We start from the raw sequence: 13,228 nt of genomic DNA on the forward strand, positions 1-13,228 counted from the left end.
GCATATTTAGAGCTGAAATCAGTGGTTATACATTGTGCTAACGTAGCATCTTTTTCCCAGAATGTGCAGATATTTTTATGACACTCCAACTATTCTGACCATATAACTATTCATAAACCTTAATAGAAAATACATTTTGTATAGGAAATGATAGATACACTAGTTCTTAATGCAATCGCCGTGTTAGAATTCTAAAAATAACTTCATTAAGATATGCAGTTTACGTTATGGCGAGAGCGTGCCCAAAACCTGGCCGCAAACGACTATTTCACATGTTCGACAGATATATGAAATAGCATCATAAAATGGGTCCTACTTTTGATGATCTTTCATCAGAATGTTCTACAAGGGGTCCTTTGTCCAGAACAATCGTTGTTTGGATTTAGAATGTCCTCTTCTCCAGTCAATTAGCACAGAAAGCTAGCAAAGTGGCGCTAAGCTCTCCTTCCTGAACAAAGGCACACAACGCAACACGCCTAACGTCCCGAATAAATTTCAATAATCTAATAAAACTATATTGAAAAAACATACTTTACGATGATATTGTCACATGTATCAAATAAAATCAAAGCCGGAGATATTAGTCATCCATAACGACAACTTATCAGAAGGCAAATCCAGGTCCCTTCACGCGCTCTCCAGAAAACAGGAAACTGGTGACACGTCATGCCGAGAGGTATTATTCGACCCCAGATCAAGTTATTCACTCCATTTCTTCTCTCACTGCCTGTCGACATCTAGTGGAAGACGTATGAAGTGCATGTATTCTAATATATATCAAGGACATTAATAGGCAGGCCCAAGAACAGTGCATCGATTTCAGATTTTCCACTTCCTGTCAGGAAGTTTGCTGCAAAAGGAGTTCTGTTTTACTCACAGATATAATTCAAACGGTTTTAGAAACTAGAGAGTGTTTTCTATCCAATAGTAATAATAATATGCATATTGTACGAGCAAGAATTGAGTACGAGGCCGTTTAAATTGGGCACGATTTTCCCCCAAAGTGAAAACAGCGCCCTCTGTCCTCAACAGGCTAACCTGACTCTGTTACATCAGCTCTGTCAAGAGAAATGGGTCAAAATTCACCAAACTTATTGTGGGAAGCTTGTGGAAGGATACACGAAACGTTTGACACAAGTTAAACAATGTAAAGGCAATGCTACCAAATACTAATCGAGCGTATGTTAACTTCTGACCCACTGGGAATGTGATGAAAGAAATTAAAGCTGAAAGAAATCATTCTCTCTACAATTATTCTGACATTTCAAACTCTTAAAATGAAGTGATGATCCTAACTGACCTACGACAGCAAATTTGTAATAGGATTAAATGTCAGTAATTGTGAAAAACTGAGTTTAAATGTATTTAGCTAAGGTGTATGTAAACTTTCTGACTTCAACTGTATGTTTTCACTTTTACCACTACCTTGAGATACATTACAATCTGATAGTTTCAGTTTTTTCTTGCAGTGTGAAGCAGGTGGGACCATCGAAGTTGTACCTCCTTGTGTGAATTGCCTGGGTATATCTAGAGATAGCGAACACATTGCATATCATCTACTGTATCTTTGTCCACATGGAGCCAGTTGGATGGATCAGTGGGACTATCAATTCAATGAGGAAGTGGTAATACTGCTCCCTGATGATGTTTATTAACCTTAATAAGAGAGGTGGGGATTCAGGGAAACCATTAGTCTAATGATTAGACCTCTGGACCTGGGGACTGTAGGTGTTGAGCCCCAGAGAATGCGTAGCGTAGCATAGCATAGCATAGCATCTAATGATTAAACCTGTGGTTTGTAGGTGTTTATACCACAGAGAAAACATAGCTCCGTAGCGTAGCATAGCGTCTAATGATTAAACCTGTGGTCTGTAGGTGTTTACTCCCCAGAGATACGATACCACTCACTAAAGGACATGCTATATTCTGAGGGGTATTCAGATCCAGGTGTCTAGGTCCACAGTACTGCTGGCCTTTTTTCTTATTGGTAACTCTCTAGTTATAGACAGTCATTCCCTGATTAGAGAGGAGAGATGAAAGTCAGCTGTGTTGCAGTCTGTGGTCTTATTGGCTGATGACTTTTGGATCTGGGCATTGACTATAAAGTGTGATGGTTTTGTTAAACTTTTCTTATGTCAAACTATATAGGTTTCCAAATAATGATATCCAAGACCAAAACTTAGGCCATGATTCAAAACCAATTGGCTGTCTCCTCCCAGTGGGTCCTGACCTATAATTTGGGAAATAACTCCCCCTCCTTTTCACCACGTGGTTTGGTCACCTAATGTATAAGTGCTGACAGAGTCACAGTGTCACAGTATCCAGCCTAGGGGTTTTGGAGTTCTGTCTACTCAGCCAGCTTCAATGGAGGGATTTGATCGTGCGACTTGTGTCACCATTTGTTAGTGTCTTAGTTTAACTATAGAGTTGTTGTGTTCATATATCATCTTTATATCTGTGTAGGCTGATGCTTGTGTAGGATGTCTTCAGTGAATTTCACGGGGAAGAATGTGGAGGAGTTTACCATCACAGGCTTCGACCACCTCTCTCACCAGAAGCTCCTGGGCTTCCTCATCTTCATCACCTATTTCCTTGTGCTTCTGGGAAGCGGCACCAACATCTGCATCATCGCGACGGACAGACGGCTGCACACGCCCATGTACCTCCTCATCTGTAACCTGGCCGTGGTGGACATCATGTTCACCACCAGCACCAGCACCACCATGATCTCTGTCCTGCTGGCCGAGGTCAAAACCATCTCCTACTACTCCTGCATATCGCGCATGTACATCTACCACCTGGGTGACATCACAGGGTGCCTGGCCCTGTCTCTGATGGCTTTGGACCGAACCATCGCTATCAGCACCCCTCTTAGGTACCACAGCATCCTGACTAATGCACGAATATTTGTGTTAATCATAGCTTCCTGGTTCATAGGTATAATGTGCTTAGGAATTGCGCTTGCTTGGGCAGACTTTGACAGCCTTCCATACTGCCAGCCAATCATTCGGTACGTATTTTGTGATTACCCAGCTTTAATCAGGGCTGCCTGTGTCAACCCTGAACCTTACTTCCTGATTCCCATCATTCTGGCTCTATGGCTCCTCGCGGCCCAGTTCCCCTTAATTCTACTGTCATACGTTAAAATCATCTACACACTCCTGAGACTGCCTAACAACGAGAGCAGGGCGCAGGGGTTTAATACCTGTATTTGTCACATCATTGTGGTGTCCTGTTACTACGCTCCCAAGTTAGTCTCTGTGTTGTTGACAAGGATAGGGGTGAGGCTGAATCTGACGGAGCGTAATGCTTTACTGATTATAGCCACGCTGTTACCTTCTCTGATCAACCCTACAGTCTACTGTCTGAAAACCAAGGAGATGAGAAAGAGATTGGTTCAGATACTGTCTAGAAAAAAAATAACTGTATCAATAAAATGACAAAAAGGTTGAGTTATTTATTTATTATTATATATTTTGGGAGACACATAATCAAATACAGATGTGACTTGAATGACATGTTTTATCAAATCTCAAATGCAAAATGAAAGTATAGAGTCAGGTATGAAGAGGTAGGAACCCTTCACTAACATATATGAAAGCACACTCAACAAATTAAAAACCCAAGAAAAAAGGTAAATGGTTCAAATGTTGACACACAATAAAGGTATTCGTCAGAAAAAAAACAAGTTATCGCATGATTTGATAATTGTGCATAAAATCAATTGCAACAATATTGTCAAATGAATTTTAAGGGATATTTATTATCAAAAGGTCAATTAGGGAGTGCTTACATTTGTCCTGTTTCACACATGTACAAGTGTGTAACTTGTTCAGTGTTTGGTGAAATAGAAATGTGTTTTCAGCATATCCCCCCCCCCCCCCAGGACAGAGTGGGGTCACGGCATGGGATCATTATGGCTGTTCAAACATATCAAATCAGTGTTTATTGGTCGTGTACACAGTTTAGCAGACACTACAGTCTAGCAGACGCTACAGTTAGCAGACGCTACAGTTTAGCAGACGCTACAGTCTAGCAGACGCTACAGTTTAGCAGACGCTACAGTCTAGCAGACGCTACAGTTAGCAGACGCTACAGTTTAGCAGACGCTACAGTCTAGCAGACGCTACAGTTTAGCAGACGCTACAGTCTAGCAGACGCTACAGTCTAGCAGACGCTACAGTTTAGCAGACGCTACAGTCTAGCAGACGCTGCAGTCTAGCAGACGCTACAGTCTAGCAGACGTTACAGTTAAGCAGACGCTACAGTTTAGCAGACGTTACAGTTTAGCAAACTCCACAGTCTAGCAGATGCTACAGTTTAGCAGACGCTACAGTCTAGCAGACGCTACAGTTTAGCAGACGCTACAGTCTAGCAGACGCTACAGTCTAGCAGACGCTACAGTTTAGCAGACGCTACAGTCTAGCAGACGCTGCAGTCTAGCAGACGCTACAGTCTAGCAGACGTTACAGTTAAGCAGACGCTACAGTTTAGCAGACGTTACAGTTTAGCAAACTCCACAGTCTAGCAGACGCTACAGTTTAGCACACGTAACAGTCTAGCAGACGTAACAGTTTAGCAGATGCTACAGTTAAGCAGACGTTACAGTTTAGCACACGTAACAGTTTAGCAGATGAACAATGCCTGCCCTCCAGGACATCTACAGTACCCGGTGTCACAGGAAGGCCAAGAAGATCATCAAGGACCTCAGCCACCCGAGTCATGGCCTGTTCACCCTGTTACCATCTAGCAGGCGGAGACAATTACCCTGCCCTGCAACATAGACACCGTCACTAGCTGGCCTCCGCCCAGTACCCTGCACCTTAGACACTATCACTAGAAGGCCAAAACCGGTACCCTGCCCTGAACCTTTATCTGTAAATAAATAAAAATAATAATAAAATTGTGCTGTCTAGTGTGCTCAATATAAGGAATGCAATGATTTATACTTTTACTTTAAAAACTTAAGTATATTTAAAACCAAATACTTTTAGACTTTTACTCAAGTAGTATTTTACTGGGTGACTTTCACTTTTACTTGGGTAATTTTCCATTAAGGTATCTTTACTTTTACTCAAGTATAACAATTGAGTACTTTTTCCACCACTGCATAGACATAGACCATACAGTCTATGTACACCATTATACACTGCTCAAAAAAATAAAGGGAACACTTAAAAAACACAATGTAACTCCAAGTCAATCACACTTCTGTGAAATCAAACTGTCCACTTAGGAAGCAACACTGATTGACAATACATTTCACATGCTGTTGTGCAAATGGAATAGACAACAGGTGGAAATTATAGGCAATTAGCAAGACACCCCCAATAAAGGAGTGATTCTGCAGGTGGTGACCACAGAAGTGTGATTGACTTGGAGTTACATTGTGTTGTTTAAGTGTTCCCTTTATTTTTTTGAGCAGCGTATATACATACAGTACCAGTCAAAAGTTTGGACACACCTACTCATTAACAAGGCACACCGGTTAATTGAAATGCATTCCTCATGAAGCTGGTTGAGAGAATGCCAAGACTGTGCAAAGCTGTCATCAACAATTTTGGTAACTACAATATTTCATATGTGTTATTTCATAGTTTGAAATGTCTTCACTATTAGTCTACAATGTAGAAAATAGTAAAAAAATAAAGAAAATCCATTGAATGAGTATGTGTGTCCAAACTTGACTGGTACTGTAGCTAGATGTAGCATGCTAATGTTAACTAGCTGGCCTGACGCATCATTGCCCAATGAAAGGACGTTTTTTTTAGCCAGGTATCCCAGAAAAACATATATTGAAAGTGTGTACTATATGATAGAGTCATAGACCGTTTAGGCAAAGGCAACATGAAAGAGGAGGAAGGCATTGGCTTTTCTCTACAAGCCACATCATATTAAGCTTAACGTTGATTGGACTAAATAGTTTTTGGTATCTTTTAGTTGTCACTGTATTAGACTAAGAATTACATTTACATTTAAGTCATTTAGCAGACGCTCTTATCCAGAGCGACTTACAAGTACATACATTCATATATATATATATATATTTTGTAACATTAACCCTTAACACTTTTTGTAAGAATAGGTGATTAGGTTATGTTGAAGCTGAAGTGTTGCTGGAATAGTGGAAGCAGCTCCTATTTTCTTTGTGACTTGCGGTAACTCTCCGCGGTTCTAAATCAGTAGTTGTTTTGTAATCCGAAAATGTCCGAAACATTACCTTGTTTGACGGTGCTGTAGGTTATGTAACTGTTTGTTACATGCAATATGTTTTGTGGACTTCACCGACAGAGGTTGCTCTCCGGTTTTGTGATGAAACAAAGGTGTGGTTGAATTTATTCTGTCACTGTGTCTTCTTATTGTTTCGGTCTCAGGCCTATACATCAAGTCGCAAGGCATATGAACTAACAGGTTATGGAGCAAGCAACGCAATTATCACAACACATAGGTATAAATATGGCTTTTTTTCTGGATTGGCTTCCCCGGTGATTTTACACACACGTCCCTTCTGGAGATAACATGTACCTGTGTGTTAAAACAAACTTGTTTGCAACCAAAAACCCACAAGAACTTACCAGCAGATCAGCTGATCTCTCAGTCTTACCATGTCAAGAAATTAAGACACCAGACAGCTTGTCTAGGTACTATTTTTTTATTTATTTCACCTTTATTTAACCAGGTAGGCAAGTTGAGAACAAGTTCTACTTGTACTCCTACTTCTACTCCTGCCCCCAATTAAATATCGACATATCAGAAGTAATGGAAACCGTAAGGCGCTGATGAATGAAAAAATAATTATTACAGTATAAGATTATAGAAGAACTAGGACTATATTTAATTCCAACATTTCACCTTCAATGGCAAGATAATAATGTATAATATGTACTATTTGAAATAACTTTATTAGGCTACATTTGATTTAAAAATATATATAGATTATATACAGCGCATTCGAAACCTATTCAGACCCCTTGACTTTTTCAACATTCTGTTACATCACAGCCTTATTCTAAAATGGTTTAAAAAAAAGGGTTTTCCCGCCACTCATCAATCTACACACAATAGCCCATAATGACAAAGCAAAAACAGGATTGTACACTTTTTTTGCACATTTATAAAGAATAAAAACTGAAATATCACATTTACATAAGTATTCAGACCCTTTACTCAGTACTTTGTTGAGGCACTTTTAGCAGCGATTACAGCCTCGAGTTTCCTTGGGTATGATGCTACAAGCTTGGCACACCTATATTTGGGGAGTTTCTCCCATTCTTCTCTGCAGATCCTCGCAAGCTCTGTCATGTTGGGTGGGGACCGTCGCTGCACAGCTATTTTCAAGTCTCTCCAGAGATGTTCTATCGGGTTCAAGACCGGGCTCTGGCTGGGCCAATCAAGGATTCAGAGGCTTGTCCTGAAGCCACTCCTGCGTTGTCTTGGCTGTGTACTTAGGGTCGTTGTCATGTTGGAAGGTGAACCTTTGCCCCAGTCTGAGGTCCTGAGCACTCTGGAGCAGGTTTGTATCATGGATCTCTCTGTACTTTGCTCCGTTCGTCTTTTCCTCGATCCTGACTAGTCTCCCAGTCCCTGCCACTGAAAAACATCCCAACAACATGATGCTCCCACCATCATGCATCACCATAGGGATGGTGCCAGGTTTCCTCTAGACGTGACGGATAGCATTCAGGAAAATCTTGGTTTCATCAGACCAGAGAATCTTGTTTGTTCATAGTCAGAGTCCTTTAGGTGCCTTTTGACAAAATCCAAGCGGGCTGTCATGTGCCTTTTACTAAGGAGTGACTTCCGTCTGGCCACTCTACCATAAAGGCCTGATTAATGGAGTGCTGCAGAGATGGTTGTCCTTCTAGGAGGTTCTCCCATCTCCAAAGATGAACTCTAGAGCTCTGTCAGAGTGACCATCAAGTTATTGGAAACCTCCCTGACCAAGGCCCTTCTCCCCCAATTGCTCAGTTTGGCGGGTGGCCAGCTCTAGGAAAAATCTTGGTGGTTCCAAACTTCTTCCATTTAAACATGATGGAAGCCATTGTGTTCTTGGGGACCTTCAATGCTGCAGAAAAGTGTTGGTACTCTCCCCCAGATCTGTGCCTCGACACAATCCTGTCTCGGAGCTCTACAGACAATTCCTTCGACCTCATGGCTTGGTTTTTGCTCTGACATGCACTGTCAACTGTGGGACCTTATATTGACAGGTGTGTGACTTTCCAAATCATGTCCAATCAATTGAATTTACCACAGGTGGACTCCAGGATGATCAATGGAAACAGGATGCACCTGAGCTCAACGTTGAGTCTCAAAGGGTCTGAATACTTATGTAAATAAGGCATTTCATTTTTTTTTTTTTTTATACATTTACAAACATTTCTAAAAAACATTATGGGGTATTGTGTGTATATTGATGAGGGAAATAAATGTGTGAATCAATTTTAGAATAAGGCTGTAATGTAACAAGTTGTGGAAAGGTGAAGGGGTCTAAAAACTTTCCGAATGCTCTGTAACTCAATCACAATGGACTTGATTTAGTTACACTTTTCAAAATATGCGCAGTCCAGGGATATTTCCCCATTTCTTGATCAGAAATTACCATACTTATTAAAGACAACTTTATTTCTAATGTCAAGTTGTAATAAATGGACATACGTGTAAAGTAACTTGTTAAAACTACTCGCATTACTGTAATTGAGTAGCTTTTCCAAGTACTTGTACTTTCAGTATTTATCAAAGTCAGTCATTATTTTTCTAGTTGAGTAAAACAGTATTTCTAGTGTATGTATTGCAAAAGGAAATAGCATTATACTGGGACAGATGGGTTAATCTGTGGACATCGGAGGGTTCGGGTTAAGATCAGAATGAATGGTGGATTCATTCTGTGGGTGAAAATCCAGCACTTGAAGAAATAGGAAATTAGGAATGTATGTATAATTATTTAATTGCAGGTACCAAAGATGTAGGAGTAAAAGTATTGTTGTGGGGGTGCTTTTCTGCAAGAGGGACTGGTGCACTTCACAAAATAGATGGCTTCATGAGGCAGGAAAATTATGTGGATATATTGAAGCAACATCTCAAGACATTAGTCAGGAAGTTAATGCTTGGTTGCAAATTAGTCTTCCAAATGGACAATGACCCCAAGCATACTTCCAAATTTGTGGAAAAATGGCCTAAGGACAACAAAGTCAAGATATTGGAGGGGCCATCACAAAGCCCTGACCTCAATCCTTTAGAAAATGTGTGGGCAGAACTGAAAAAGCGTGTGCGAGCAAGGAGGCCTACAAACCTGACTCAGTTACACCAGCTCTGTCAGGAGGACTGAGCCAAAATTCACCCAACTTATTGTGGGAAGCTTGTGGAAGGCTATCCAAAACGTTTGACCCAAGTTTAACAATTTAAAGGCAATGCTACCAAATACTGATTTAGTGTATGTAAACTTCTGACCCACTGTAAATGTGATTAAATAAAAGCTGAAATAAATAATTCTCTCTACTATTATTCTGACATTTCACATTCTTAAAATAAAGTGGTGATCCTAACTGACCTACGACAGGGGATTTTTACTAATATTAAACTACAGGAATTGTGAAAAAACGTAGTTTAAATGGCTAAGCTGTATGTAAACTTGCGACTTCAACTTTATCTAGAGGAAGTCACAGTGATGCCGAAACGTTGGTAAATAACCATTAAATTGCTCGGAGTTTATACATGGAGTTTATACATGGAGTTTATACATGGAGTGTGCAACGTTTTTATTTTGATAGTTTATAGTTTATTCGCCTTTAGTCAGCACCTCCACACAAACTATTTTTTCTGGGTGTGCGCCAGCTCATGTTTTTTAATAGTATATTTGTTGACAAATCCTTAACAAGTGCCTTGTTGCAACTCATAAAATAACTTTTTTAGTTGTTCCTACTGTACATTAATTTTCCTCTCTATGGAAATGAGCCCTGGTCCAAGGCAGTGAGACCTGGTCCAAGGCAGTGAGACCTGGTTCAAGGCAGTGAGACCTGGTCCAAGGCAGTGAGACATGATCCAAGGCAGTGAGACCTGGTAAATGGCAGTGAGACCTGGTCCAAGGCAGTGAGACCTGATCCAAGGCAGTGAGACCTGGTAAATGGCAGTGAGACCTGGTCAAAGGCAGTGAGCCCTCGTTTAAGGCAGTGAGCCCTCGTCCAAGGCAGTGAGCCCTCGTCCAAGGCAGTGAGCCCTCGTCCAAGGCAGTGAGCCCTCGTCCAAGGCAGTGAGCCCTCGTCCAAGGCAGTGAGCCCTCGTCCAAGGCAGTGAGCCCTCGTCCAAGGCAGTGAGCCCTCGTCCAAGGCAGTGAGCCCTCGTCCAAGGCAGTGAGCCCTCGTCCAAGGCAGTGAGCCGTCCTCCAAGGCAGTGAGCCCTCGTCCAAGGCAGTGAGCCCTCGTCCAAGGCAGTGAGCCCTCGTCCAAGGCAGTGAGCCCTCGTCCAAGGCAGTGAGCCCTCGTCCAAGGCAGTGAGCCCTCGTCCAAGGCAGTGAGCCCTCGTCCAAGGCAGTGAGCCCTCGTCCAAGGCAGTGAGCCCTCGTCCAAGGCAGTGAGCCCTCGTCCAAGGCAGTGAGCCCTCGTCCAAGGCAGTGAGCCCTCCTCCAAGGCAGTGAGCCCTCGTCCAAGGCAGTGAGACCTGGTCAAAGGCAGTGAGCCCTCAACCAAGGCAGTGAGACCTGGTCAAAGGCAGTGAGCCCTCCTCCAAGGCAGTGAGCCCTCCTCCAAGGCAGTGAGCCCTGGTCCAAGGCAGTGAGCCCTCCTCCAAGGCAGTGAGCCCTCCTCCAAGGCAGTGAGCCCTCCTCCAAGGCAGTGAGCCCTCCTCCAAGGCAGTGAGCCCTCCTCCAAGGCAGTGAGCCCTCCTCCAAGGCAGTGAGCCCTCCTCCAAGGCAGTGAGCCCTCCTCCAAGGCAGTGAGCCCTCCTCCAAGGCAGTGAGCCCTCGTCCAAGGCAGTGAGCCCTCGTCCAAGGCAGTGAGCCCTCCTCCAAGGCAGTGAGACCTGGTCAAAGGCAGTGAGCCCTCAACCAAGGCAGTGAGACCTCCTCCAAGGCAGTGAGCCCTGGTCCAAGGCAGTGAGCCCTCCTCCAAGGCAGTGAGCCCTCCTCCAAGGCAGTGAGCCCTCCTCCAAGGCAGTGAGCCCTCGTCCAAGGCAGTGAGACCTGGTCAAAGGCAGTGAGCCCTCCTCCAAGGCAGTGAGCCCTGGTCCAAGGCAGTGAGCCCTCCTCCAAGGCAGTGAGCCCTCCTCCAAGGCAGTGAGCCCTCCTCCAAGGCAGTGAGACCTGGTCAAAGGCAGTGAGCCCTCCTCCAAGGCAGTGAGCCCTGGTCCAAGGCAGTGAGCCCTCCTCAAAGGCAGTGAGCCCTCCTCAAAGGCAGTGAGCCCTGGTCCAAGGCAGTGAGCCCTCGTCCAAGGCAGTGAGCCCTCGTCCAAGGCAGTGAGCCCTGGTCCAAGGCAGTGAGCCCTCCTCCAAGGCAGTGAGCCCTCCTCCAAGGCAGTGAGCCCTCCTCCAAGGCAGTGAGCCCTCCTCCAAGGCAGTGAGCCCTCCTCCAAGGCAGTGAGCCCTCCTCCAAGGCAGTGAGCCCTCCTCCAAGGCAGTGAGCCCTGGTCCAAGGCAGTGAGCCCTGGTCCAAGGCAGTGAGCCCTCCTCCAAGGCAGTGAGCCCTCCTCCAAGGCAGTGAGACCTGGTCAAAGGCAGTGATACCTGGTCAAAGGTCAGTGCGCCCTGGTCCAAGGCAGTGAGCCTTCCTCCAAGGCAGTGAGACCTGGTCAAAGGTCAGTGCGCTATAAAAGGAACAGGGTGCCTTTTGGGAGACACCAGATGTTCATCCTCATTCACTACACTGGCGGCAATTGTTTTACAGTCTCTTAGGCCTGTCAGAAATATCCCCTTATTGCTTAAGGATTAGTGCTGAGAATGTCCCACAACGGTATATAGCCTCAGTGTCTGTAAACTCATTGGGCTGGAATCCTGGACACAGATTAAGTCTAGCCCTGGACTAAAAAGCACCAACTGAGAATCTCCATCGGGTATACATTTTAGACCATGACTACGCTTAATCTGTGTCCAGGAAACCAGCCCATTGTGTTCTCTGAAAAGAGATCTGGAGCTTTATGGCACAGACTGTAGGCACAGTGCTTGCCCTGTATCCACAAAGTGACTGCTTAAAACACAGAGGGCTCATTTACTAAATGTATCTGCTTCATTTTTATGCTGTTGTCTATATCAGAGCAAGCAATATCCATTGCATTTAAAAATATATTTTTTTAAAAGTGCAGAAAGCAATTCATCTACAATACTAATGTATAATCATTTCACAATTGTCTGTTGAGTAACCTGGATGGCAGTATGAGCCCACCTCTTTAAACCTCAAACCTGTTGTGTAACCTGGATGGCAGTATGAGCCCACCTCTTTAACCCTCAAACCTGTTGAGTAACCTGGATGGCAGTATGAGCCCACCTCTTTAAACCTCAAACCTTACAAGATCCAATGGATCACAAAGAATAATGGATACCTGTTATTCTTCTGTTTTGTAATGCAAAAATACCAACAAAATGTACAGCTCACATCATATCAAGAGAGGGGTAAATTAGCATATTTTAACTAGAGTGAGATGGTATGGAGCTATGGTAGGCTGACTTTGCATGGTCCCTGATCTGTTGGTGCTATTTTGCAAACTACTATGGTCATTGTCACAGCATGTGTTGGCAAGACAGCCCAAACGGATCTGGACACAGGCTAAAGATATGGTGTGTTTGGGGAGTGACACCTCTAGTTCCCCAGGAGTAGTGGTCTCCTGCACTTCCTGGGAGTAACATCTGTAGTTCCCCAGGAGTAGTGGTCTAATGCACTTCCTGGGAGTGACACCTGTAGTTCCCCAGGAGTAGTGGCCTCCTGCACTTCCTGGGAGTAGCACCTGTAGTTCCCCAGGAGTAGTGGTCTCCTGCACTTCCTGGGAGTAGCACCTGTAGTTCCCCAGGAGTAGTGGTCTCCTGCACTTCCTGGGAGTAACATCTGTAGTTCCCCAGGAGTAGTGGTCTCCTGCACTTCCTGGGAGTGACACCTGCAGTACCCCAGGAGTAGTGGTCTCCTGCACTTCCTGGGAGTAACACCTGTAGTTCCCCAGGAGTAGTGGTCTCCTGCACGTCCTGGGAGTGACACCTGTAGTTCCCCAGGAGTAGTGGTCTCTCTGCACCTCCTGGGAGTAACACCTGTAG

General features: G+C 44.0%; 1 protein-coding gene across 1 annotated transcript; it reads left to right on the forward strand.

Moving 5' to 3' along the window:
• Positions 1 to 2,480: 2,480 nt before the first annotated feature.
• LOC129842893 (olfactory receptor 11H6-like) lies at positions 2,481 to 3,440 on the forward strand. The gene has a single exon (XM_055911588.1). It carries the CDS (start codon positions 2,481 to 2,483, stop codon positions 3,438 to 3,440), a length of 960 nt encoding a protein of 319 aa, XP_055767563.1.
• The last annotated feature ends 9,788 nt before the right edge of the window (positions 3,441 to 13,228 follow it).

This window comes from Salvelinus fontinalis, unplaced genomic scaffold (assembly GCF_029448725.1).
Source record: "Salvelinus fontinalis isolate EN_2023a unplaced genomic scaffold, ASM2944872v1 scaffold_0073, whole genome shotgun sequence".
NCBI classification, from domain to species: Eukaryota; Metazoa; Chordata; class Actinopteri; order Salmoniformes; family Salmonidae; genus Salvelinus; species Salvelinus fontinalis.